The sequence below is a fragment of the Dipodomys merriami genome, unplaced genomic scaffold (genome assembly GCF_024711535.1).
Source record: "Dipodomys merriami isolate MVZ:Mamm:240054 unplaced genomic scaffold, mDipMer1.0.p SCAF_14, whole genome shotgun sequence".
In the NCBI taxonomy this organism is placed as follows: Eukaryota; Metazoa; Chordata; class Mammalia; order Rodentia; family Heteromyidae; genus Dipodomys; species Dipodomys merriami.
In genome coordinates, this window is record NW_027202715.1 from 13885210 (window position 1) to 13913166 (window position 27957).

Sequence of the window (27957 nt, forward strand, 5' to 3'; positions counted from 1 at the left end):
TGTGTTCAATTGGGTGGCACAACTGTCTAAGTCATGGCTTCGTGTGGTCTGAGAGGCCTGTTACATGGGTGGGAGGGACAGCTGAGGTCTGTGGGCCCACCAGTCAGAGTGAGAGATCAAGGACAGCACCCTAGATGGAGGCCAAGAGCACTGGCCTGGGAAGTGGTGGCACTGAGGGCAGTAGGTGACAGGGACGCACTCCTGGCTGGGCGGAAGATGGAGCTGTGAGGTGTAGGGCAGCTGCCCACAGATGGCCGGCATGAGGCTGAAGTTGGAGCACCTCCCCTGTGGGGAGGAGAAGACACAAGGTCACAGAGATGCTACTGAAATTGGGATCAAAGGGCTGCAGTTGTCTGGCTCAGGGAGTGAGGCTGGGAGTATCTGAGCCATGGGACAGGCTTGGGTGAAGAATCTTCTCTGCCTTGGGTGCTCTACTACACCATTCAGATCTGGTGTGGTATGCTGGACATATCTACCTGGTCTGGGGAGGAGGGTAGAGCAATGTCTCTGAAAGCCTTTTGGGTCCTTATTCTTGGAATCTTAGCTGCCAGAAAGGATTTCCAGTTATGATTAAGGGTTTGGGCCTGGGGAGCTGAGCTGGAAGCTGGGTGGACCACATCATGTGGTACGGAGGGTCCACATAAGAGTGGTACAGGGAGATGAGGCCAGGAGGCAGGCAGGGGCCACTGGAAGGCTCTGTGCTGCCAGCTGTGCAGATGCAGGAGGGGAAGGCTGCAGCTGCAGCTCTAGTAGACCCTAAGGACAAGGACATGCAGCTCCCAGAGCCAGGGATGCAACCTGAGGGACATCTTGATTTCTTCCCAGTGGATACATTCCCATTCCAGATTTCTAGATGCTGAGGCCCATAATGGGACAGGATGAGGAACTGTGTGTATTCTGGATCAGGAACTGGGAATGTGGAGCTGTGTGCTAGCTAGGTTGAAAATGGAAGCACAGCCAAACTAAGGGAAAGGGGAGTTGGAGTTGCTCCAAATCTTGAAGGGCTCATAGCACTGAGGCAAAGCTTGGTGGCTGGAATCATTGGGGGTACTACAAGTCTTGGCAATAATCATTTCATTTCTTCGATTTCATGATTCTCTGAATGGCTCAGATCTAAAAGTGGACAGCACTCTCTTTCCTTCCATGTCATTTCTGTCTCTAGTCTACAGCATTAAGTGCCTCTTGTCCATGTCCTGTACTTGCATCGTTCCTCAGTCTAGCAGAACTTTCTGATCTCTGATTTTTGCAAGGCCAAGTTTACTCACATTCCTGAACCTCAACTACTATTTCTAACTTTCTGTCCTCAAGCCAGGATTGGAGGGAGACTCTGATTCCAAAGCTTAGAGCATTTGGGTAGAACTTCTTTGTGCAATGTTCTCTCTCTCTCTCTCTCTCTCTCTCTCTCTCTCTGTGCCTCACACATATATTTATATAACACACACACATACACTCAGCACATGGGCCCAATTTACCTTCAACACTCTGCCTTCCCTGTTATAGATCTTATATCCAGTTCAGATCTTTTGTCCCGGTCTCTTAACAGACACCAAAATGCCCATGGCCTTGACCCAAAGTAAGCAATGACAGCCTTCTCTCTACTTCTTCTCCAGATTCAGGACAGCTTGAGCAGGTGCTATACCTAGCCATGGCATGCTATCACAAGCTGACTAACACATTACAGGACACAGCATTAAGCAAGGCCCAGGGCATAGACCCATCCTCACTGGAGCCATTAGTCAGGGTTTCCCAAACTTCCTCTTTCTACCTTATGAACAGTACTCAACCCATTCCTGAGGACCTGGGCATGAAGGATCTTCCCTGCTAGCCAGTGCTCTCTTCTGTGCTACACTGGCCTGGTTCAGAGAATGTGGTCAGTGTCGTCCTTACACAGACCTGGAGACCTTGCACTATGACTGATCATGTCTATTCAGAGCTTAGAGCATGAGTTGTCCAGGTAGATGAACCCAGGCCAGCCAGGAGGGAGACCTTAGGAGCCCTGAGGGCTTGAGCAAGGCTGTCTTCCAGTGTGATCACAGGTTGAAGCTATAAAGAGGAAGGCAATGGGAAAGGGGAGAGCTAGGCTTTCTTTGAATTCCAGGCTTTGTGACATGGGACAAATGATTCAGTCTCTCTGGGCTTGAGCCACTCTGGGTAAAGGGGAGCATTCTCCCTTGGTTCATGTCAAGATGCATCAGCAAACCATATCTTTGCGGGCACCCAGCATGGACAAAAGGAATGATTATTCTGTTAGGGGTGTCCCTACTCACCCCGATCCTGGACGAATACCACGTCAATGGCAGTGGTTGACAGAGTGGGGCCTCTAGGCCATATATAGTCCTGTTGCCCTGAAAAGCAGAAGAGGCCATGAGGAAGCAGTTCCGCATGGCCGGGTGAGACCAGAGCTGAGAAAAGATTAGGAGAGAGGAGGCCGAAGAGTCCCTGACCTAGGGAGGTTGTATCATGGCTACAGCCTGTCAGTTCAGATGCCTCACGGGCCCTGTCCAATGCCACACATTGGATATAGATCAGAAGAGATTGTGAGTGTCCAGAACAGGACACCCTCTCTGGAGGCGGGAATTGGGCTCTCTGTGGCCTACAATGATGGGAGAGACAAGACTGATTAGAGGTTCCCAGAAGAGTTGGGTCCCCCACAGACAAATCCATGACCAAGGAGAGGGATGACAGCACCAGGCAAGAACTGGAAGTACTTCCTTTCCTTCTTTCCTCCTTTTCACTGGCTGCGTGGGGCAGGGGGTCCATCCCTGCGACAGGACCATGGCTGCTGCTTGGTCAGCTTGACTTTCACCAAGATGGAGTTTCTATTTGTGTGTGTGTGTGTGTGTGTGTGTGTGTGTGTGTGTGTGTGTGTGTATGTGTTTAAGAGAAAGAGAGGCAGACAGACACAGAAACAGAGACATACAGAGAGAGTGTGTGTTTGTGTACTGGGCTTGATCTCAGGGACTTATGCTTTCTTTTGGCTTTTGTGCTTAAGTCTTGTCCTGTTTTGGCGTTCTGCTGGTAAATCAAAGATAAGAGCCTCATGGACTTTTCTGCCTAGGCTAGCTTCAAACTGTGATCCTCAAATCTCCTCAAAGCCTCCTGAGTAGCTAGGATTATAGTCATAAGCCATTAGTACTCAGCTACGATAGACCTTCTTATGAAGGAAGGACAGGGTCCTTGGGCTCAATTGCTTTATCTCTTCCAGGCCTAACCTGAGACTGTTATACCCTATATGAGTCTCCATCTTGGTCTCTTTGTGTAGCTTTTTTCACCTCATCTCCACAGGAAGCAGGCCCTTTGCTTTCACTCTGGATGAAGAGCTAGCCTACTGGAGCTTCTTATTTTCATGGTTGCAGAGACTGGTCCTTATTGCTTTTATAGTCTCTGACCTCACAAACAAATTTGTGGTCTAGCATGATTTCCCTCATTCACATTCAGGTGTAGTTTGACATCTAAACCTCTCCATGGGCTGAGGAGAATGAGTCTGAGGACTTGAGATTGGCTGGACAGGGCAGCTAGCAGCTACATACAGGATACTGGGAAGTAAAAAAGGTGTCCACAGTGCTAAGACTGGCTAGCCAAGATGGGGTGACTCCTTATGCTTGCTGTTGTCTGTTGACCTTCACGAAAGGATGGATATATGATTGCCTCACAAAACAAGTGGTCCAGGTCAGTCAGAGCCACATCTCCTCCCATTCCCAGGCCTCTGTGTTTGGATCCAACTCCCCTGTCCTCCTGAGCCCAACCAGGGGTCACAGCTCCTCACCGGTAGGCATCTGTTCACACACATGCCACGGCATGAACAGCAGCAGACGATCATAGTGGGACACACATTCAAGGTCGGTGGTGGGGGTGGGGGTGGAGGACGTTTTTTCTTTTTGATCTAGGAGAAAACAAAGCACCAGGCTGGGTCCTGGATGCAGTCTAGCACCCAGGAGCAGGGGCATGAGGTCCCTTCATTTCTCTGGCACTTGTTCACAATATTAATTGTGAAAGGAAGCGCTGTGAACAGCTCTCTTACACTCCTCCAAAAGAAGACTAGCCAAATCTCCAGTGACAGAGATGTGGTGCATTGCCAAACTGACTCCAACATGTTGTTGTACCCTAGCTTTTCCCAGGCAGCTCGTGCTGGCAGAGGCTGGGCTACTGGGCAGGTGAGTGTCCTCTCCACTTGGCTGTGACCTCTCAGGCACAATCTCACCAGGCTATTCTGTAGCCTGTACAGAGGCTGTTTACTACCCCCTTCCTGGCTAGGTTCTGTATGCCTTCCTCTTCATGTCTCCACCCTAGGTGAGTCATGGTTGCACCTGCATCTTGGTCCCTGTGTTCACCTGGTACAGCTCTTAGGAGCTCAGGGCCAGCTGTGACTCTGACCCATTCCTCAGGCTTGTGGTCCCTAAGGCTGACCTTTGGCAAATATCTCAGCATTGCTAGAACCCAAGGGTCAAGATCAAAGAAACCAGACAGACCTACCAGAATCTGGAGATGAGGACCAGGACTTAGAGTTCCATTTTCAGAAACCAATGAAAACCTAGATCATTGGTTCTATAGGGAAGGCCACAATTACAGAAACAGATCTTGGAGGTGGTAGGTGGGAGACAGCCAGGATGAAATCACTGCATGATGCCTATCCTTTGCACACATTCTCTCTCTCTCTCCTCCCTTCCTCCTTCTTTCCTTCTCTCCCTCCTTCTGTCTCTGTCTCTGTCTCTCTTCAGTTGTAGGGTTTAAACTCAGGGCCTAGGCACTGTTCCTGAGCTCTTTCACTCAAGACTTCAAAGCTAGTGCTCCACCACATTGAGCCACAACTCTGTTCCAGTTTTTGTTTTTGTTTTTGTTTTTGTGGTTAATCGGAGATAAAGAGTCTCAGGGACTTTTCCTGCTCCAGGCTGGCTTTGAACCAATATCCTCAGATCTCATCCTCCTGAATACCTAGGATTTACAGGCAGGAGCCACTGGTGCCAGGTTCCACACCCATCCATAATCCTCTTTCTCCCTCCTTTTTCCTCCAGATAGGTGGGAACTTTTGGACATGGGATGTGAGAGTCAGGGCCCTCCTGAGACCTATGGTGGTAACTTCAGCATGCACGGTAGGACTTACCTTCACCGGGGGTGGTGGTGGAGGAGGCTTTTTGACCTAGAATGAGATATAAGCACAAGATGAGTTGAGGCTGTGGGGTGGACTGTTCCTCAGCCTTGCCAAAGGTGGCCCTGGTCTGGCCATGGGGACAGGATGCAGCCCAGCACTGTCTGGACACCCTGTGCTATGGGACTGGCCGTCCACCTGGCTCTGGGGAGCCCTGTGCCTCTCAGTGGGGGCTGGGTGATGGGAGGGCCCTGGGGAGGCCCTGCTGTGGCAGTACCCTCTCCTGCCTCCCCTCCTCTGTGAGAACCTGCAGTCTCTTCCTCCTCATCCCTTGCTTTCTCTGCTTTCTAGTCCCCCAGGCAGAGATCAGCCCTACCTACTCTGTGCTAGGTGTTTTCGTCTTTCCCACACCTGCTCTTTCTTCCTCTTGCAAGCTCTCTGGAATGTTCCTTTCAATCCCACTCACCAGCACTTCTGCCTTCCCTCCTACTCCAGGTGCCAATCTCATCCTTTACCCCTGCCCCATTTAGGTGACCATCTCATTCTTTCTTCTTGCCCTGTTTACCCAGGAGCATGAATGTTCAGAGGGTTGGCATTTCACCCTTTTGCTGATGAGTTCCCTGGGAGCAGAAATGTGCTTCTTCCTCTGTGCACTTCCCAAGCCCAGTCTTCACAAGTAAAGCAACAGTGGGAGGAGCTAGAAATGCGCAGATACCTCTGTGCGTCTCTGTGTGGCTGCCCCAAAGGGGCACCCAGAGGGCACCTTTCTAGTTAGCATCACTCTGCATTTGGGGGCCATGGTGTTCACAGGGAACCCTGTTCTCATGCCACACAGAGGCCCCTCTTGGTCTACCCAAGACCCAGAGAGGTCCAGCTTCAGGGTCTTGTTTCTTATCTCATGGGGCTTTGGGAATCTCCTTCTGCTGGCTTTAGTAGGATGCCCTGGGGATCCCAAGTCTAGATCTGGGATCTGGGATTATCATGGTGGGATCTGGGATTATCATGGTAGGATCTGGATGTCTCTGGGCCAGAACAGATGAGAAACTTCCCAGTGTTCTTATAGGGCTCTTATGTAGCTAGATCTCTGGGTAGGAAGAGGCTATTTACCTTCCTGCAGCACAGCCACCAAGCCCACCATAGCAGCACAGGGATCAGCATTATGCCCAGGACTATGGTGAAGAATATCTCTATATCAGTTGGCCCAAAGTAAAAGGTCGCTGTGCTCTGGGGCACAGCAGGAATCGGGGGTGGTGGAACGGGCAAGGGTGGGAATATAGGTATTTCTGGGGGTGGTACAGGCTCTGGGGGTGGAACTATCTCCGGGGTGGGGGTTGTTGTCGTCTCTGGGGTTAGAGGAGTCTCTGTAGTTTCCATAGTCTCTGGTTCTTCTGGAAGCATTATGGGTGGAACTTCGGGTAAAGGCGGAAGTGGGGGTGTCGTGGTGGTGGTTGTCGTAGTTGTTGTAGTTGTTGTAGTTGTAGGTGTAGTGGTCTGTGTCGGTGTAGTAGTTGTTACAGTTACAGTTGTCAGTGGTTGGCTGGTGGTGGTATTCAACGGGACCAAGTCCTGTGTGTGAGAGGAAGAGTGAGATTACCATATAATTTTATCTTGCAGACAGTCTTTATGGCCAATGTCTGGGAGGACAAAGGCACTGTGAGGATCACGAAAAGACAGCTGCCCAGATAAAAGAGGGTAGGAGCTGGGGCCCAAAGAAACTTGCAGGCCCAAGAGGAGCAGGGCCAGGAAACTTGGGTCCTGGCTACCTCCCTGTCTATCCACATTGGCTCTGCAAGCTTGGGCTCACCACTCACTTCTCTGAGCTTGAACTACCCATTGCCCAATCCTAGGTGCAGTCCTCCTGCATGGACACATGGAAGTTTGAAGCTTAGAGATCTTCCTAGATCAGGCTCTGACCACTTGGGGCATAAGAAATGAGGACAGCTCTCCAGTTGTCCCTTCCACTCAGGGAGCTCAGGGGTACTGTGGCAGGCAGCCTGACCAGCCCATTCTTGAGTCAGGCCTTGCTTCGAGAAGAGGCTGCAGAGGGACAGAGGGGAAGCCGCTTGGCTGAAAGGAGGGCAATATGGAGGATGCCAGTGTGGTCTCGGTCTGGGTTGGTGTCCTGCTCTGTGTGCTTTCTGGGGTGGATCCCAATGAGCACACATGTGAGTGGGACCTACTGATTGCTGCATGGCTGGGTATGAAAGGATGAGCCAGACAGACCCAGAGTGTGCTGCTGCCACTTCTGTAGAGTCCTTATGTGCTGAGAGACCCAAAGAGTGATGACAAGAGGACACAGACCTCCCTCTCCCAGGCATACCCTCCAGCCATGTTGCATTGGGCTAGGGTGCAGAGATGGCGTGAAGCTGGGGAAGTGGTCCTTGGGGACCAGCAGAGCCAGCCACAAGAGTCCCCGACAAAGTCCCCTGACAGCAGGAGGGGGGGCTGCAGGTGAGAAGGGCCTAGGGGCACTAGGGAGGGAGGGAGAAAGGAGGAGAGAGAGGAGAGACTGAGGACAAGGCAAATGGCAGAGGTGTCATCAATAGGTTAGAGGTTGAGGTCTAAAGTAGGTTTAGGGCCCTTGCAGTAGCTGGGGCACTCATGTAGGGCACATGCTCTGACTGCATCTGGGAGTGCCCTCCGATTCGTGTGCTTAGGGTCCCCATATAGTGAGGCTGGTGCCCATGTTATTCTGCACAGAGACTCTGCACTCAGAGCCATGATCCCAACCCTGGTACTCACACAGATAGTTGAATTTGCATTGACAGGTCTGACTAAGTAGATGGTTCCATTGTTCAAGCTGATTTCAATTTTGATAATTCTAATGCACACAAAGAACAGGTACATATATATATATATATGGTCTTCAGGTCTCCTTATGACACCCTGGTATTCTGGACCCTCAATACATGGGTGAGAGTTCATGCCTAAAAGCATGAGCCCCACCCTCTGAAATGATGGCCAAATGATATGGCTCAGGCAGAGTTGCTCTCATGGCATCTGATTGCCCTAGTGGCCTTGGCCCATAAGTGATTATGGGAGGGCTAATTCATGACTCATACACTTACAAAGTTTCTTGTCTCTGACCTCAAAGATGAGCTGGACCCAAGGGACAAAACCTAGATCATATTACTTTTTGTGTTATCCTCAGGGGAACTCAAGCCATTGTGAATGCCTGGACCCCATGGGGTCCATCAACAAAGGCAGGCATTGAAGAGTCCTCTGCCCTCCTTGTACTGACACATGCTCCCTGGCAGAGGGATATTCCACATCCTATATACTTAATGCTGGTAAACACTGATGGCATTGTCTCCTGACTCTTAGTACTGATAATTATGGGTACTTACAGTCCTGGATGGTCTACTTTTGGTATAGGACAAGTTACAGAATTTTTTGTCCTATTGACTGCCTCCTCTTCTAAAAGAAAACAGCACAAGAAGAGTATCAATAGAAGCTGATTGCCGGTTGCTCACACCTGTGATCCTAACTACTCAGGAGGCTAAAATCTTAGGATTGCAGTTTGAAGCTGACCCTGGGCAGGAAAGTCCCAGAGACTCTTACCTCTGATTAACCACCAGAAAACTGAAATTAGAGCTATGGCTCAAAGTAGTAGAGCACCAGCCTTGAGGGGAAAAGCTCAGGAACAACTCCCAGGCCCTGAGTTTAAGCCCCAGGACCAAAACCAACAAAGAATGGTCATATCCATACACTTCTGTCTCCCTTTGCTGTCATGGAAAAGCAAAGCTGATATCTTAGCCCTTTGATAATTTCTGAAAGTAGGTAATGGGTCCTTAAAGTTCATGTATAATGATTGTTTGTTGCACGCTTGGACTGTACCCATTGAAAATCAATTGAAGAGGAAGCAGGGAATGATCTGAGAAGAGGGGTGTGGTAGGCCTTGGGGATGAAATGTGACAAGGCCCTTGGCAGGAACTATTGTGCTTGTTGAGTCAGCCAGGAGAGGTGTATGTGTGGAGGGGCTAAGAAGGGCTCTGAATATTATTTCAAATTCAGTAGATCTTCAAGGACTATACAGACTCTAGTCATACTTTGGACATAGAGACAAGATTTGCTAGGGATGGGAAGGGGAAACAAAAGAGGAGGCTACAATGCTTGATAAGAAATGTACTCATTATCTTGCCCATGTAATTGTAACCCCTCTGTACAGTATTTTCACAATAAAAATAAAAAAAAAGATTTGCTGCTGTGAGTAAAGGGCTGAGATGATTCAAAATGGAACTGGGATTTTTTTCTCCTTCAATTAAGCACCAAAATAAGCTGGAAGTGGAGCTGTGGGTCAAGTAGTACAACGCTAGCCTTGAACAAAAAGGCTCAGGGACAGCACCCAGGACCTGAGTTTAAGACTCGAGCTCAGAACATACACATACACACAAAAATATGACTTGTTAAATTTGGACTTTATTGTCACTCTAAACTAAAACTTTAGGGTTTTTTCCCCTCAAATTTTCATAATCCAATAGTTTACCTCTTGCTAAAAAAGCCATATATGATCTGAGTTTTGTAAAGATTTTTAAAATTGCCTTTGTAAAGGTGATGTACAGAGGGCTTATAGTTACATAAGTCAAGGAAAGAGTATATTTCTTTTTGGACTATGTCACCCCTGTTAGCCCAATGAGCTCCCTTCCCATAGCTTAGCATGCTCCTCCCCCCTTCCACAGTTTGGCATGCTCCCTTCCTAGGCAACACTAGTCCTGTTTAGTAAAGGCAGTAAATAATCAGCCTCCAACCCCACCTTTACCTTGGGATGGTACTCCTCTGGGGCAGCTACCACCATATAAGGCAGCAAGAGCTCCATAGAGTGACCTTCAGGTCTGGGCAGCTACAGAGCCCCTTATCTACTACTTTGAGAGCAGCCATAAATCCTGGTCCACCACAGTGAGGTCCCTGGTCCTCAGGTCTATTCCAGAGTCTCCACCTCCTAGCCCCTTCTAGTTCCCACTAAACCTCTTAGGTTATATAGGTCACCTAGACAATAGCCAGAGCTGCTTCTCACTTCTCCCTTGTGGGAAGGGATCTTGCTGGCCCCTTTCCCAACAATAAACCTTTCTTTGTTCTCGGTACCTATATGTCTGTGTGGTTTTCTGGCAAAAGTCTAATAATCTAACACCTTTCCCTTCTCTCTCAGTTCTTCCCTCCTGTCCCCTCACCAAGTTGTATAGTTCATTTTCAGCATAGATACTGGGATTTTTGACCACAGGGTCTGAGTGGATGCTAGTGCCTTTTACTGAGATAAGGAAATTTGTGGAGAGGATACATATACCTTCCTTCCTTCCTTCTCCCTCCACATACCTTCCTCCCTCCCTTCAACTCTCCCTTATTTTCTCCAGCCTGCCTACCTGCCTGCCTGCTTGCCTTCCTCCCTGAGCTTGGGAGTCTCAGAAGAGTTCCATAGCCTGTAGTCAGGAAACTGTCTCAGTCCTAAACCCAATTCTCTTTATGCCATTTGCTCATATTGATATAGCTAGGCTGTATCCTGTCTGGTCTGGCTGTCAGCTCTCCACCTGTCTAGCTCCAGCTCCACAGTGCTAACTTCTCCTCTGCAGACTGTAATGAATGGCCTCACAGGGCCTCATTGGTCCTGCCACATTGTACTTCTGGGAGGGTTGTCCCTTTCCTATCATGACTCAGCTTCCTGAGGTCAGAGGAGCTGGGCTTTCCTTTCCCAGAGGCCTGAGACACAGCTGGGCACCTGCTGAGCCATGGGCACAGATAAGGCCAGAGCGGATACCTCCCTGACCTCTGCATGAAATGGGTGTGAGCAAAGGAGGCTGATCAGCCATCTCCAATGGGCTTCCATGTCCAGTGGAGGTACTAGTGCCACTGGGACATCTTCCTCAGAAGAACTAGGCTTTTTAGCTTATTCTTTTTGTAAAAGCAGACTTGTTGTTTATTTAGAGATATTTCTGCCACTTTTATAGTACAGGATATTATGTCTGTATGAGATCCACAGGTCAAAACTCAAAAGAGGAAAATCAGCCTCACTCCTGAACCTTTTGGGGGTTTCTCTGGGGTCTTGTTTACCTTGGGCCATTGCTGGGCACCAATGTGTCCTGTGAGGAACAATTCTGTGACTATCAACAGTTTTACATCAACATCAGCTTCGAACTTGGGGTTGGGAGAGCTGGGGGTGGGGGAATGATAAGAGGGTGACCTTAATCAAGCTGCATTGTACCCCTAAACTGACATGTTGAATTGAAACCCTTTTATACAACTATTTAAAGATAATAATAATAATATTCAAGTAAAGTGAACCTTATGGATTTGAGAGTTCTAACAGTTTATTAATCTTTGAGTTTGGAGTTAGGAGTGATATTTTAATCCTTTATGTGTTTCTATTTGTCTATTTTCTAGTGTGCATCCTTTTTATTAGAAAAAACATAATAATGTTAAAAGTCACAAACATTATAATTTAAAGCATAAAATAAAAAAAGTAACAAACTGAAAATTAAATAAATTTAAAAAATTTAAAAATCTTAAATACACAATAGTATTTCCCCCTCTTTCTCACTTCAGTCATGGCTGCTATTTCTATTGATGATTTGTTTTTTTATTGATGATTTATTAGCATGGGGACCAGCTGGTTCAGCCTACATCATAGGTTATATCATCTAGAAATTTCTGAACCTTGATACCCTCATTGTGCTAATCAGAAACCCAAGTCAGGAAATGGGCTCAAGGTAAGGACTTGCTTCTGCAGGTAGGTGGTTGGGACTAAGCTTGGGAAAGAAGTCCTCACAAAGGTGAGCACTGACCCTTCAATGGGGGTTTTGTGTAGCACAGGAAATTGGAATGGAGCAGCTAATCTTGACCCATTGAAGCATCTACTGTGAAGCACGGTGGACTGCGTGCCAAGTACAGCTTGCCCCCTGGGAATGGAGTCTTCAAGGAAGACTCCATTATTGGATGGAGATAAACACTAAACACTGGTTGTCATAGTAAGGTATCTCTCTGTGTGTGTGTGTGTGTGTGTGTGTGTGTGTGTGTGTGTGTGTGTGTGTGTGTTTGTGCCAGTCCTGGGGCTTGAACTCAGGGCCTGGGTGCTATCCCTAAACTTTTTTCACTCAAGGCTAGTGCTTTACCAACCTTGAGCCACGGCTCTACTTTCAGCTTTTTTGGTAGTTAATTAGAGATAAGAGTCTCAGGCATTATGTTGGAAATGAACTTTACAACTTTGGGGGTGAAGAGAAGCAGGGAGGTAGAGGAGGGATGGGATAGTAGGAGAAAAACAAAGGAGGGGGATAACAATGCTCAGCAAGAAATGTACTCATCACCTTACTCATGTAACTGTAATCCCTCTGTACAGCATCTTTACAATAAAATAAAATTTTAATAAAAATTCCAGGAGATCAGACTATCTCGTCTGGTGATATCTTCTTAGGAACATGACAAGAATTCTGGGCAGCTTCCAGACCTAGAGCTCCAGGCCTCCTGCCCTGTCCTATCAGCAGACCAAAGATGGTGTCTTTGGCTCTGAAGGAAGGAAAGGAGAACGGGATAGAGCAAATGCTCCAGTGAGCACAGCTCAACACCAAACCAGCCTCACTGAGTGGAGACCTGTTTTAACTTATTAGTTATTTGGGAATTGATTGTGCTGTGTTTAGATGGGGTGGATTGTTAACATCCCAGCCAGATCTATGTTCCTACAGCCCTAAGACATCCATCGAGAATGATCAGCAAGGGCTGGAATGTGGGGAGAGGTCTTGACAGGTGGAAGGGAAGGATGTGGCATGGCAAATGTGTGACTCAGACAGGGTCTACTTACCGAAGGTTTTGTCACCAATTGTTAACCTGCAGATAAGTTGGTCCCGATTTTTTCCATTATGAAAACCATATCCTTTTACAACAACTTCCTTGTCTCCTGTAAGGACAACATATAAGCATCAGGGAGACTAGAAGGATCTGGTCTTATTGTTCATAGTAACCTGTACCCCAGGGGGGCCAAACGAGTCAGGCAGCTGTGAGTGAGCCAACACCTGTGGATCCTGCAGGCTATATCCTCATACGAAGTTACTAGGTATCCATGCTAATACACTGCCTCGAGGACATCTGGACATTTCTCTACTGTCCCTGATACAATACGCCCATGAAAAGCATCAAGCTTGCAGGAAACAGCACAGCCAGGGTTGATGTTGATGTCATAGGTCTGAGAAGGGGAAAGATGAAGGGGAGAGGAGGTCCCTGCCCACAGGGGCGCCTCACAGGAGACATCCCAACTCAACTGTGGGTCCAGAGACCAACACACCTTCTTCACCCCATCTATTCCTCAGCCACCAATGACCTCACACCAGTGTGACACCTCCAAGCCTCCTGAGGCCAGCAATGTACAAGGGGCCAGAGAGAGGGCAGTTGGTGTCAGTACCACAGGTCTTCTGGCTTCAAATCCAAGCTCATTTGCCTGTACATTTGCCCCTAGTCCAGGCCTGGCTCTTTCCCATCCCACATGGCACTTGAGAAGCCCAGGTCAGTTGATGGATGAGTGTCTCCTGTGCACCTGGCTTTTATCATTGGTTCTCTGTCATCCTGGTTGATGCAGTGCCTTAGGCTTCCCACTAATGACTGTCACCCTGTGTGTGGCAGCTTTGTATAAGATGGGCAATGGTTTAACAGGTCACTGGCTGAGCTGTGTGGAGGCACCTGTCACCTTGGTTCAGCACCAGTGAGGAAAAGGTGACAAATCACATCTTTGCTGGGGCTGGAGACACCAGAGCCTGTGTATACAGACATAATGTCTTCAGCCCAGAGGCAAAAGAGATGCTCTATGGTGAAGTCTTTCACCTTCCTTGACCTCTCAGCACAGCAGTCTGTGACTCTTGTTCAGTCTGGGGAGAGGTGGGACAGCCCAGAGCCAAGGACCAGAATGGACCTATCAGGATCAACTTCCAGATGCACCATTAAATACGTTTCTACATCTCCCAACAGTCCTGCTATTTCAGTTGGAGGCAACACTGCAATCTCCATCTATGTGGTCCAGGCAGGGCACTATGGGTAGTGGAGCTGAGGTGATCTTAGTTCCATCTTCTCACCACCTCCCATGGAAGATGGAAGGCCACAGGCCCAGCCTCCCTGGCCGGTGATATCTGAAGCAGCTGAGCTATCCCCAGCAGAAAAGGGAAGCTGACAGCTTTACTTCATTCTCTCCAGGGGACAGGTGTCATTCCTGTGGGGTCAAGTTTGTATGCACAGCACACCTGACAGAGAGGTGGCCAACCCCAACCACAATAGTGTATCTATACCACACCAGAGCAGGGCCCTTGCATTTGAAAGAGGAGACCTTCTCTAGAGACAGGTGTGGTCATCCAATTGTGCCTAGGTCTTCTTCATCCATTAACGTAACTGCCTTATTTTTGTCCCCAATTTTTGGGTGTATGAAGTCCACCTACATTTCAAAGCCTGTCTCTGCCTGGCTTTTGTGTCCTACACCCCAGGTCTTCTTGCTTTACAGGTTGAACATCCTGTATTTGAACAGGGGAAATATAAATTGGTCCAAAATACTTTTTTTCCTCCAGTGCTTGAGTTTGAGCTCAGTGCCTTGAATTTCTTGTCTAACCACTTGAACCATGCTCTCAAGTCAAGCTCTCATGCTCTGTGTGTGTGTGTGTGTGTGTGTGTGTGTGTGCGCGCGCGCGCGCGCGAGCGCGCACATGCACCCGCCAGTCCTTGGATGTGAACTTTGGGCTAGGGCACTGTCCTTGAGCTTCTTTTGCTCAAGGCTAGCTCTCTACCACTTGATACAAAGATCCACTTCTGGAGTATCCAAACATTTCTACCCAAAACATTAGGGATAAGGCATTCTTAACTTCTACAGCTGCTTTGTATGTTGCTGCATCTCATTTGCTAGAGCATCTTGACATTTAAAAAATACTGTATATATATATATTTTTTTAATATATGATTTTGCTATTACATTTTCTGTTATTAGTTCTAAAACCAAGAAGCAGGAATAGCACCACACATACTCAGAGGTCCCACTCTCACACAATACCTGACACCCAGTGCAGTTATGGACACTACATCCCATATCCAACACCCAGCACATCTACCTGTGAACACATCCCCTGTGTACTCCAGATACAATGCACCAAACATGTCACCAATTGCACATTCACATTCATTAGGCCCACTGACTATATCCATCTACAAAGCCATAAATGGCACCACACCATGCTCCTCACACAGTAGAGAGATGGCGCATAGAGTTTATACACTTTGAAAACACACATCCATCATAGTTTGCTCACAAGATGACAGCACACAGCATTCACATCAATGCTTGTACACAAATACCATGGACACCCACACACACCACTTGTGACACACTGCAAGCAAGGACACCCGATCACACACATGTGGATCACAAACACACAGGTGTCACGTGCACACCACACACATCACACACCCACACTACACACACACACACATACATCTCACAGTACTGAACACACATGCCACATATCCTACACACTGGGGCACACACACACATGCGCTGTGCTGACCATGGCGGCTGTTCCTCAGCTCTCACCTACACATAGACGTTCTGCAAATTTGACCATGGGGCAGGCCATTGTTGCAATCTGAGACAGAGAAAGGGAAGGAAAGAGACAGAGTGTAACCCTTGAGGGCCCATGAGTCCCCTCCCATCCTTCCTCAATCTCTAGTCTCACTCACCATGTCCACCTCATGATGTAGAAGATTGGGTTCACCAGCTACCTGAAACACATGATCCTCATCATCTGCGATCATAACTAACTACAACAGAGAGAAAGTAGCTTGAGACCTCCCAATCAGGGCTCAGAGGATGCTACATGACCCAAATCCAGGATGTGATCTTTTTCCCTCACACGAGGGAGGGCAGTGGGATGGTATATGCTTAGGGCCAGACACTGGGAAGCTCTCTGAGAGGGCACTGACTCAAACACCTTGGCAGCAGGTGCTTCCCACATCTTCTGGTGTCAGTGAGGCCTGACCTTGAGACTTTACCTCTATAGGCTATAAAGGGCTGCAGGTCCCTTGCATTGAGTACCTGTGTCCTTATAGCACTGTTTAAACCAATGATGAAAACGTATGATCCCAGTTGCCGAGCCATGTCAGCCTAAGGAAATAAAAATGAAGTGTTAAGTTAGATCATCTAATTGCTTGAGAGGTAAATAAATGCCCGTGAGGTTGATCTGGATTTACCTCCTTCTTAGCGTCCTCCAACACTGCAGGTTCCATTACTCCAGTGATCATGATCAAGATTATATTAAACACCTTGATGCCTGTTGAAAAAGCAAAGAGAGTGCTGATTAGTAGGGCTTCAGGCCTGCCATAGGCTACCAGGGCCTGGCATTGCTCATTGCAAGTGGACTGGATTCACACCCTTCACTTTGGGCTCCTGAGAAAGATCCCCAAACCCAGCACCCAATTCTCAGGGTAAGAAGGGTACCTCACCTCTGACTTATTCAACAGATAAAAAAGAAAGGGTCCCATTTAACAAGCAGCCTAGATTCTTATAAACCTCAGACTATGCAATCTTTGACACAAGGCAGTCCAGCCACTAACCCCATAAGCCCAGCCTGGTCATAGGGTAGAGGGGAATAGCCAGAACCTCTGCCAAGGAGAACAAATGAGGTAGATTAAAACCAGGGCATGCTCAGATGATAGCTTGCAGGCACGGGGGTCCTCCTCATCTAGGATTGCTGGTTAGAGATTACTGAGCAGGAGACTCCTTGTCCCCTAAGCATCCTAGTTGGGCTCTATAGACCTACTTATTTCAGACAGGCACTGGGGACACAAAGTCTAGACGGGTATGGATTCTGGGTATGCACAGCTGTTTGTACAACCTGCCTGATGCATACGCCCACAAGGTAGGTAAGGCAAAAGTAGACAAGGAAAATCTGGCAGCCAGGGGGAAACTGAGCTGTGGTTTCCACACATTGAGTCCTTGGTCTGCTCAGTCCCCTGCCATTTCATCTTTTCTATTCACAAGGTCCATCTGTAGGTCAAGGACCCACACATATATCCACCCAGGACCTTCTGTCCTTCTCAGAATTATCCTGGGGGCAGGGGTGCTTTACCCAGTGCAACAAGATCAGCACCTGGCTCCAAAAGCATGGTGGAGAAGGAACCCAGGGGCATCTGTACCCAGCCCTCTCCAGGAAGCCAAGGCTCTGGGTCTGCCCCTAGGCTAATGAAGGCACAGGCCACTTACCTTTTGAGTTGGTCTTTATGATCTGCTCATTTGCCTGAAAGAAATGAAGACACATTGGGGAGATGATTGGTAGCACTTTGAACTAGAAAGCAGCTCTCGTGGAAGGCACTCACTATCCTTACCTTTTTAAGGGCTAGGTTCAAATTTAGTTTTCCTGTTAATGTAACAGTATTCATTTCAATAAGCTTTGCACTGATTACCTCTCTGCAAAAGAATAAAATAAAATAAAAATCAAGTTGAGGTGAGGAAGGTAGATAGTGAATAACAGCACCCAAGCTGTCCCACAGCTCTATCTACTGTGCAGAGGGCCTGGATGAGAGGGAGCACCAGGCAGGTAGCCCTGTCACCCCCATCCTGCACTGGTTATGGAAGGAGGGTTTGACTCTTTTTCTGTTCCTGATCCCATGAGCACCGTGGCAGGCCAAGAGGGGAAGGGAATTGCTTAGTTCCTCCTTGAGAAACTCCTTCCTGGATCATCCCTGGTGAGAGTGGTGGTATCCTAGGATGTCTATCCGTGAGTCAGGGATTCTCAGTGACACCGGCATTCCTACTCCTAACCCTCATTTGGAGCCCTTCAATGGGTAGAGCTGAATTTGGAGAAGATCATCCTTCTGAGCCCATACCAAGCTCCTACCCCTCTCCCACTGCCATCACTCTCTGGCCTGACTCCCTCCCACTACCCTACTAAAGGAAACAGCCAATCTGCTTAAACAGACACAAGCCCCAGGACCTTGTATATGTCTGAGCAAAAGGCCCCACGCTGGGAGAAGTGCTGGCCAAGAGGCAGGGACATGGCCTTTCAGGTGGTGTCAAAGCCCACAGGATGCATTAGGACAGCAGGGCTGGCTCTGGTGGCAGTATTAAGATAGAAGTGGCAGGGAGGGCTGGTGTCTAGGTTCTGACTAGTCTAAAGTGATGGGGCTGAAGTGCCCTAGCAAAGTGGTCCAGAGTGGACCCTGAGGTGGCTTGCTGGTGGGGGCAGAGAGATTCTGCTATGGGCTGAGATCTGAGTGCTACCTACCCAACCCTGCTTGATTCTGCCCAGCACCCCACTTCCAGCACCCCAATGGGTGCAGACCAGGGTCTTCACAGTCCAACTTAGTCTTTTCTCTTGGAGCAGCTCAGATCCTGAAGTTTCTCTGGAACCTGGGGTGTACTTCTCATGGCTTCTCCTCTTCTTCCTTTATACCTACCCAGTTCCCTATTGCACCCTAGCTACAGGACAAACCCCACCAGGTTACCTTGGGCCATAGGTCCAGCTTTTCCCAGCATCTTATCCTCAGACTCCTGAGGCTGCTCAGACTGCTGAGGCTTCACTACCACTTCTGGCTTCTCTCTAGGCCTCTGGCTGAGGCTGAGGGAAACCTGAAGATGCTCTAGTCCTCCATATCCCTGCCTCTGATCTTCTCTCATTCAGCATAGGGTCCACATTGCAGGCCAGGCTCTCCCTTCCTCTCAGACAGCCTGAAGTTCCCTTTACCCACCCCTACCCACAAAGCTCCCAGCCCTTCCCCCTGGTTCCTGGCTGCCTCTTTGTCTCACTCTTCCAGTACAGAGAGCCACCTGTCACAGCCAACTCTCTAAAATTCAGGAGTAATGCATTAGATACTGGAGGCTCATGTCTGTGACCCTAGCTACTTAGGAGGCAGAGATCTGAGGATCACAGTTTGAAGCCAGCCTGGGCAGGAAACTCTTTAAGATTCTCTAATTAATCAGCCAAAAGCATGAAATAGAGTTTTGGCTCCATTGTTACAGGTTACAGCATTAGCCTTGATCAAAGGGACAGCATCCAGGCCCCGAATACAAGCTCAAGTATTGATCCCACTTCCCCCCCCCCCCACCACCCCAAAAAGAATGATGGAATGAATGCAAGGGACAGAGTGGAGAAAGGCCTATGGGCCCAGTAAAACAGGGGTTCATGGAGACAGGACTGCAGTGATTGGAGGTCAGTGTGGTTACTGAGGGATGTCACAACAGCCACCATGAGCAACAACAGCTATTTCAGCAAAGCCTGCAAGGAAGGCCTGGAGCTTCAGTGGCCTGGGCCTTAAGGACACTTTGGGGGTTCAAAGGGACCCCTACCTGTTCCCACTGAGTGCCAAGGCCACCCGAGCATTTGTGTCATAGAAAATGAAGGACATGCGCTGGTTTGGGCTGGGGAAGAAGAAGAATTGGTGAGAAGCATTAGTTCTTCAGTGGTCAGAGGAACTCAGGAGCAGCCGAGGGAGTGGTGTGGGCCACAGCCTGGCTCCTCTCCCCTCTCACTTCCGAGATGGGCCACTGAGATGAGTTTAGTTCAGGTTGCTGAAGCCCAGGAGATTGGAGTCCTGGAGGAGAGAACCTGCCAGGACAGCTCCCGGGTCCTTTTCTGCTGCCACATACACAAAGGGACATGTATACTCACGTGTGCACACACACAGATTCACACATGCATATTTACATGGTCACACATATTCACATCGATACACAACAACACACATCTACACATCTATACATACATACCTATGGTGAAATAATCATACATATGCACAGACAGACAGACAGACACACACACACACACACACACACAAGGTATGTGACATCTAATGCTTCTCTATGAGGGCCTCCCTCCCACCTAGCTTTTCTTCTACTGTCAAATTCTTTGCATCTTCATCTCCCCTAGACACCTTCTTTTCCTCCCAGGTTTAGACAGAAGCAGCAGATGCTGTTGAGATTCCCATGATACTGGGGGTTCTGTCCTGCCTAGCATGCCACCCTGGGCTCTGTGCTCCTCATCCTGGGAACTTCTATGTCTGCCAACTGTAATGGATGTCCTCTGCCAGCCAGGTAGCCACTCCCCTCCTCCCGCATGCACAAGGGGGTCTGTAACATAAAGAGGTCATACTCCACATGCTTCTCCACAAAATCTTCAAATGACGTGTACAGAGCACCCCAGCTAGTTGTGGTTTCCGATCTGAAAAGGAAAGAGATATGAGTCAGGCAGGTAAGGTGCATTCATGGCCAGGAAGCAATAGTTCCTGCAGCCTTCCAGTGGATTCTTTACAAAGCTTCCACCCTAATCTTCTAACTACATGGGATCATCTTAGAAGTATCAGACCTGCTCCTCAGGCTGTAGATCCTTCTGAAGCCTGCTCTGTTCTGAGCTTGGCCTCATGCCCCAATCTCACTCACTCCCCCGCATTTCCCAGCATCCACAGAAGCAGATGCAAGACAGGTACTCCAGGGGCCTGGGCCTCAGCCAGGGATGACAAGGGAACATGCTATTGAGTAGATCAGATTTTCAATCAGCCTTCAGAACCCAGCCATGAAGACAAAATCAGATCCAGTCAGGACTGTGCTAGCATCATCTTCTCTAACCACTAAGATGAACAACAGACCCAACCTGTCCCACAGTCCAATTCCTTCTCATAACCTTCCTCTTTAAGGGAGATAGTCCCATCTACCTAACTTCTCTTGGGCCAAATTCTTTGGAATCTCTCCACAGCTCTGAAGGGGAGATAAGAACCATTCTAGGAATGGAGCATATATCTAGGTAAAGGTCAAGGGCTGTCATGTTTGTCCTAATCTTGAAGACGGTATGAGAAACTGAAGTGGACTTGACCCCTGGACCTGAGTCTGTTCATGTGTTTTACATGTTGTATAAATCAGATACCCAGCAGCAGGAACCACTTCTCCTTGTCATCAAGATGACTCACCTGAAGGTCATGTTTACATGTAAACATTACCAGATACCAGCAGCAACCTCCTCTCTACCACCTACTGCCCTGCGATCCTGCCTCTAAAGCTGCACAGAGATGACAAGCAAGTTCAGTAGTATGTGATGCTAACAGCATCAAGATGACGACTATTCACGGAGCAGATGGATACCAGGAGCGCTACTTGTGTGCTTTCCTTCCAGCTCAACCCCATGATACCAGCTCAGTCACATTCCTGAGGAAATCTGAGGCTCTGAAAGATTAGCCCATTGTCTAAATACAATATTCATATGCACACGGATCTGAACTCAGATCTTTCTTCAAATCCCATGCTTTTGCCACTACATTTGACATATCTATGTGTCGTGATAATATCCAATAATTGCCAGTAACTAAGCACTGGACTGGAAACTGATCCCAGAGAAGGAAATTTACCTTGGGCAGCTTCCAGACTCAAGTGCAAGACAGCTCCTTTCCTAGCTCATGGTGACATTTTCCTGTCATTATCCTTCTGCTTCCCCCTGCGTGAAAGCCGACTTCCCATGATGGCTCATGCACAAGCAGACTGTTCCATTCACTCATATGCTCTGGAGTGGGATTCAGTTTGAGAAGGGAGTGAACACTTGCAGGAAGAGGAATGGTATACTAGAAAAACCAATTTCCAGGGAGAAGATGGTATGGCTGAACTCTGAGCATGCAGCTCTATTCATGTGTCAGTGCCCACCCACAGAAAAGAACTGTGACTACCAGGCATGTGAGGCCACCTCTAGGATTAAAAGCTGAGACTCCAACATCACAGTGATGTCACCGCACCAGAGGAATGGGAGTAAAGATATGGAGTAGAAACACAGGAGTAGAAGTTTAGAAAGTAAAAAAAAAATCTCTTTGCCCTTTGATAGTGTGTAAACCCTCAAACAGAGTCAGTTCAAGCATGGTATCAAAAATAAGCATATAGCTGGGTATGGTGGCTGATGTCTATAATTCTAACTACTCAGGAGGCTGAGCTCTGAGAATCATGGTTCCCTCCAAAGCTCACTAGCTTTGAACAACAAAAGCTCAAAGATAGCATCCAAGTTCCCAGTTCAAGCCGCAGGACCAGCACATATCCATGTGTGTGTACACATGTGTGTACGCACACACACACATACACGCGACAAAGTACATGATATCAGAAGAAAGAATAAAACTAAAGGATTTGCAAGGAGCTGCTTGGAAGAGTTGGGGTGGTTGGGAAGGCAGTCTTTTTCCATGTCTGACATAATTAAGTTTAAACAGAAAATGGATAGAAGAGCTAAAGAACAAAATTATTGCTAAAATGGTCAATTTATCAAAATAAGAAAGCAATCATATGCATCAAAAATCAGAACAATCTTTTTATAACACTGAAAGAATTGATCAGAGAAATTGATCTATACTGCAAAGTCTTCTATATTTTACTTTCAGTCATGGATAAAAGCTGGGCATCAGTGTTCATGTCCATAATCCTAGCTACTCAGATCCATAATACTAGCTACTGAGATCTAAGGATTGTGATTTGAAACCAGCCTGGAAAGTCTGTGAAAATCTTATCTTCAATTAACCACCCAAAATGCTGGAAGTAGAGCTGTGGTTCACATGGTAGAGTACCAGCCTTGAGTGAAAAAGCTAAGAGAGAGTGCTGAAGCCCTAAGTTCAAGCCCCAGTAGCTGCACAAGAGAGAGAGAGAGAGAGAGAGAGAGAGAGAGAGAGAGAGAGAGAGAGAGAGAGAGAGAGAGAGAGAGAGAGAGAGAGAGAGAGAGAGAGAGAGAGGAGAGAATAGCAAACTATATATTTTTTTTCTCAAGTGCATATGGAATATCTCTCAGGATAGATTATATGTTGGTATAATGCAAACTAGAAAGTATCAATCATACCAAACATCTTGTTCAATCACAATGGATATGTCAAAATTTAAGAAAACAATCTTAAATAATAGGCTAACGAAGAAATTACAAGAAATAGTAGAAAACACCTTGAGACAAATGAAAATGAAAACACAATGGTGAGAAATATAGGGTACACAGACAGTAGTACTGAGAGAAAACCATAGATCATGGATTGAAAGAGGGGGCCCTCCAGTCTACAAGCAGTCTTCACACTGCAGGGATCCAGGAAAAAGAAGGAGAAAAACAAATGCAAGTCCACCACAAGAAGTAAATACAAATGATCATAGCAGAGATAAAGAAAGACCAGAAAACTGAGTGAGCATACACTCTATAAAACCAAATGTTATTTCTTTGAAAAGTATAGCGCAATTGACGAGGATTACCCTGAATTATCTGGAATATCTTAGAAGGAAAGAAGCATGACTCAAATCATTGTCAGGAGAAAATGAAAGTGGAAATATGACTTCAAACTCAACAGAAATGAAAGCTTAATTATGAACCTAGATAAAATGGAACAAATCCTAGGAACACCTGTAGCCTACTCAAACTGAATGATCTAGAAATCATAAACGAAAACCATTAATAAAATCTTAACCAAAATCTCCCAACAGAGTAAAGCCCAGAACTAGCTGGTGAATTCTAGCCAATATTCCACCAGGAGTTAATACCAGTGTCTTCCAAACTCTTCCAAAATTGAAGAGGAGGAAAACTCCCAAACTCATTCTATAAGACAGCATCCATTACCCTAACAATGATGCCAGACAAGGGCCCTGTCAGAAAAGAGTACTACAAACTACTGTCCATGAAAGGCACAGTATGAGGAAACAGAATTCAGCAACATTTGATGGTCTATACACTGGCCAAGTGGAACCTACTTCTACAGCACAAAGATGGTTCTGAATAGAAAACAGGCTGGAGAAAACAAAGTACATGACAGTTTTAACTGATGCAGAAAAAGCATTTGAGAGAATCCAACAACCTTTCCTGATAAAAACACTCACATTAGGACTCAAGAAAAGGTTTAGAATATAAAAGGCCATATATGAGAGGTACACAGTGAATACATCCAATGGTGAAAGATGAAAACTTTACCTTCTAAGATCTAGACGAATATCATAGTTTTTAGAACAACACTTTTAGTCAACTTAGTAATCACCAGACATATCCAAATTAGAAATGTACAAGTAAACTTATTGTTATTTGCAGATGGCTCTTGTCATGTGTGGGAAAAAAACCCTGCAAGCTATCATAGAAAATCTATTCAAGCTAACATGAATTCAGCCAAGTACCTGATTGTAAAGTTAATAGGCAAAGCCAGTTGTATTCCTGAACAATGACAATAAGCAATCTAAATTAAATTAAGAAAACAATTCTATTTATAATAGCATCAGAGTAAAATCTTTAGGAATAAGTTAAACCAAAGAATCAAAATAAAAAATTTTTTTTTGGGTCCGGTCGTGGGGCCTGAACTCTGGGCCTGGGCGCTGTCCCTCAGCTCTTCAGCTCAAGGCTAGCGCTCTACCACTTGAGCCATAGCGCCACTTCCGGCTTTTTTCATTTTGCTTATGTGGTGCTGAGGAATCGAACCCAGGGCCTCAGGCATGCAAGGCAAGCGCTCTACCACTGAGCCACCTTCCCAGCCCCTCAAAATAAAAATTCTTAAAACTAAAATATTACTAGCTGGTCACCAGTGGTTTATACCTGTAATCCTAGCTGAGGTCTAAGATCACAGTTTGAAGCCAGCCTGGGCAGGAAAATCTGTGAGACTCCAATTAACTACCTAACAGCTGTAAGTTGAGCTATGGCTCAGCGTTAGAGCAATAGCCCCGAGAAAAATGCTCAGGGATAGCTCCTCAGCCTTGAGTTGAAGCCCCAGGACCAGTACAGAAAAACATGCCCAGCACTGGCAGGTGGCTCATGCCTGTAATCCTAGCCATTCAGAAGGCTGAGATTGAGGATCAAGATTTGAAGCTAGCCTGGGCAAGAAAATCTGTGAGACAATTTTCTCCAATTAACTTCATTTTAAAAAATGCCAGAAGTGGAGCTGTGATTCAAGTGTTAGAGCACTAGCCTTGAATAGAAGAATATCTAGGGACAGCACCTATGTCCTGAGTTCAAGCACCAGGACTGGCACAAAAACAAAAACATTACTAAAGAAATTTAGACACAAATAAATACAAAGATATCTCACAGTTATGAAATTATAACTAAGCTTGTAAGCATTATGCCCACCTTTGGTCCTCAACTCTACCCAGACCTGAGCTCCTCCCAGCTCTGAAGTTCCTGCCATACAGCTGGCCCCCCTCTCTCTCTTCCCAGACTTACCTGAGCTTCTGCCTAACTCGCTTCCTGCCTCCAGTCCCTCCTGCTACCTGTGCTCCTTCTCCGGGGGGGAAATATGGCTCCTCTAATAAACCTTGTAATAATCTTTCTCCTGTGCCTGCCTGCCTCTGTGTGGTCCCTGGGGATGGATGTGATGGACACTTTCAAAGATGATAATACTTGCCAGTGTACTCAGCGATTTAATTTGGTCTGTGTCAAAATTCCTACATTTGTGTGGTGTGTGTGTGTGTGTGTGTGTGTGTGTATGTGTGTGTATGTGTGTGTGTGTGTGTGTGTATGTGTAAGCAGAACATTTTGTAGTAGTTTTGTAGTAGTTCATTTTGAAATCCATATGGAATATCAAGGGATCACAACAAAACTTGGGAAAGAAGAATATAGAAGACTTGATTTTAAAACTGATTACAAATCTGTAAATAAAACAGTGTGGTTTAGCCTGAGGACAGACGACAGACTATCTACTGCTATCCTTTGGGTCTTCAGTGTCCCTTCCGCTAAAGGCATGGCCCTCAGCATTTGGTACTGTTGAGAGGTAATGGGTATATCTCTCAAGGGTCCTAAGGAGGAGTAAGAAGAGAAATATGAACACAGGTGGATGATCTGAACTGCATGCTGGTGAGAGGTCTTTCTGGTCTAGATTCCTCTTCTTTCCCATCCCCTTCTGAAGCCCCCTCAGCAACAGAGTTGCCTGGCCCATACCAAGGCTGCCTGTAGGAACAGATATGGATCTAGCCGAAGGTGAAACAGCCCTGAGGTCTCCTTTAAGCTCCAAAGTTTCCATAGGCCTATGAGGCTGTTTGGGCCAAGGGGAAGCCCTACTTACTCCCACCCATTTCCTTATCATAGGTCTGGCAGTAAAGCACTCCTTGATGGATGTCCTGTGCACTGACTCATCCTTAGCTAACATTCAGGAATGGTCTGTTTTTTGGCTCTGCCTTAACTTCGAGCACATTCTCTAGGTAAAGTGTGCAAGGAGAGAATGTCTCCTTGGGGGACATCCAGGGAACTCCCTGCCTTTCCCAGCAATATCTCAGGAAATCAAGGACACTGAGCTAAGGACAACCCTTTCCACACAGCCTAGCGACCAGCTCTGATCAGCCTCTGTCAAAGCCTTCAAAGGCTGCTGGTTAAAGGATGCAGAATTGGGGTGGCTGGCCTGGGACCATGTGGCATGAAATGTTAAAGGCTGCAGCTTCCTTACATAAGCTGGGAAATGGTGATAAAGGGCACATCCCAGGTGCCAATTTGGAGATATAGAGGAAAGCAGATTATGCTTCCTTTCTTTCTCTCCCAGGAAGAGCTAAGACATGTTGTAGATCAGACAAGTTCTATTCTAAGGCTAAGAAAGAACACTGCTTCTGCAATACTGCAGACATCTCTCCTAACAAAAGCTTCCCTGACTCAATGCTGAGTACAGACCACACAGTAAGAGGGGAGAGCAGACAGATGGTAAACCTGAGTGATTCTGAAGCCCTACCTTTTACACTTGATCATAACACCCAAGGAACCTAGACCCTCACAGAGCCAGGCCAGTGGCTCATCTCTCCTGGGTGGCTGGCAGAGTCCACATTACAGGCCTGCCCTGTGCATGGTGCCTGACCCTGGCAGACAGCAGAGGATAGAGAACACAGACTCCAGATAAAGATCAACATGCTAACACACACTGCCCTCCAGGTTTGGGGGATCTCAGCTCTTTCTCTTCCTTTTCAAGATACAGCATGTAGCAGATGCACCTGCTTCTCATTTAGGCTCTCAGAGAATATACCCACTAGGGAGGAGAGATAAAACTTTCTCGTTTAGTTCCAGGATTCAATGAGCCTGGGTTTGCTTTTTCAAGGAGCTACTACAATCACCCTGCCTGGCGAGGGAAGCCAAGAGAAGCAGGGCGCAGAGCGGGCCCAGATCCAGCCATCATAGTGGCTAATCCCTCTCCCCAACTCCAGTGCATCAGATCTGTACTGCTTGTTGCTTGGGTTCTTGGAGTAGATGGCCATCCTGTGGGCCCGGGGGACCAACAATCCTGGGAGCCACTTGAAGCCAGGGCAAGAAGAACTACTCACTTGGCCAAAAGGTAGTAGACATCAAAGATACCATCGCAGTACTCTATAACCTTTGGTAGAACTTCTTCTGGCTCAAAAGTAAAATCTAGTTCAACCTTCTGATCATGACCATGATCCTGATCCCTCCCCTCTGGGACTTCAGGTTCTTGGAAAATATCAGGGTCCACAGGCTCAGAGTAGTCATATCTCCACTCAGAGTATGAACGCAGGATGCCCTGAGACAGCACCAGTAAAAATAAAAACCCAGAGCAAGGGACCTGGAGACAGCAACCCCCCATTTTTCTTCGCTAGCCTTGTGATCTTGGGATTCTATGGCAGAGCTGAGTTAGACAGTGTGCCGGCCATCTCTAGCTTCCTTCTCTATCGTCTCTGCCTGCGCCCAGAGGCCCAGGGCCCTTGTGCCCATCACCAGTGATCACTGCTGTCTTCGATCAGGCTCCCACTCAGAGCAAAGGGACTAGGGAAAGTTACTGGTTCTAAGCTGTCCTGCTTTCAGATACCTGAAAAGCCCTTCTCCTACTTCAGGGCAAAATATACTGGAGTTATGATGGACAGGAGGGTTGACATGGTGACTTTGTGACCTGCAGCCCTGCTCAATGCCCTGTGTATTAACAGTACCAAGTGGCTGTCACGAGGCCACCTTTCCCTCATCACAACTCCTCAG

The 27957-nt window shown here is 47.3% G+C and overlaps 1 protein-coding gene across 3 annotated transcripts; it reads right to left on the reverse strand.

The window, feature by feature from the left end:
• Nucleotides 1-27760, reverse strand: LOC138825712 (anthrax toxin receptor-like). Of its 3 annotated transcripts, none has more exons than XM_070020386.1 (17): nucleotides 27294-27760; nucleotides 20179-20247; nucleotides 19377-19448; nucleotides 17417-17498; nucleotides 17295-17328; nucleotides 16283-16362; nucleotides 16128-16196; nucleotides 15773-15814; nucleotides 15627-15678; nucleotides 12870-12965; nucleotides 8434-8503; nucleotides 7829-7907; nucleotides 6194-6652; nucleotides 5102-5137; nucleotides 3767-3883; nucleotides 2268-2345; nucleotides 1-285 (listed from the first exon to the last, which is right to left on the reverse strand). In XM_070020386.1, the coding sequence occupies exons 1-17, from the start codon at nucleotides 27569-27571 to the stop codon at nucleotides 61-63; spliced, it is 1938 nt and encodes a 645-aa protein (XP_069876487.1). In that variant the 5' UTR covers nucleotides 27572-27760; the 3' UTR covers nucleotides 1-60. The 3 variants fall into 3 exon arrangements, with proteins under 3 accessions (XP_069876487.1, XP_069876486.1, XP_069876488.1); XM_070020385.1 differs by having other exon boundaries at nucleotides 15773-15853; XM_070020387.1 differs by lacking the exon at nucleotides 19377-19448 and having other exon boundaries at nucleotides 15773-15853.
• Nucleotides 27761-27957: the final 197 nt, after the last annotated feature.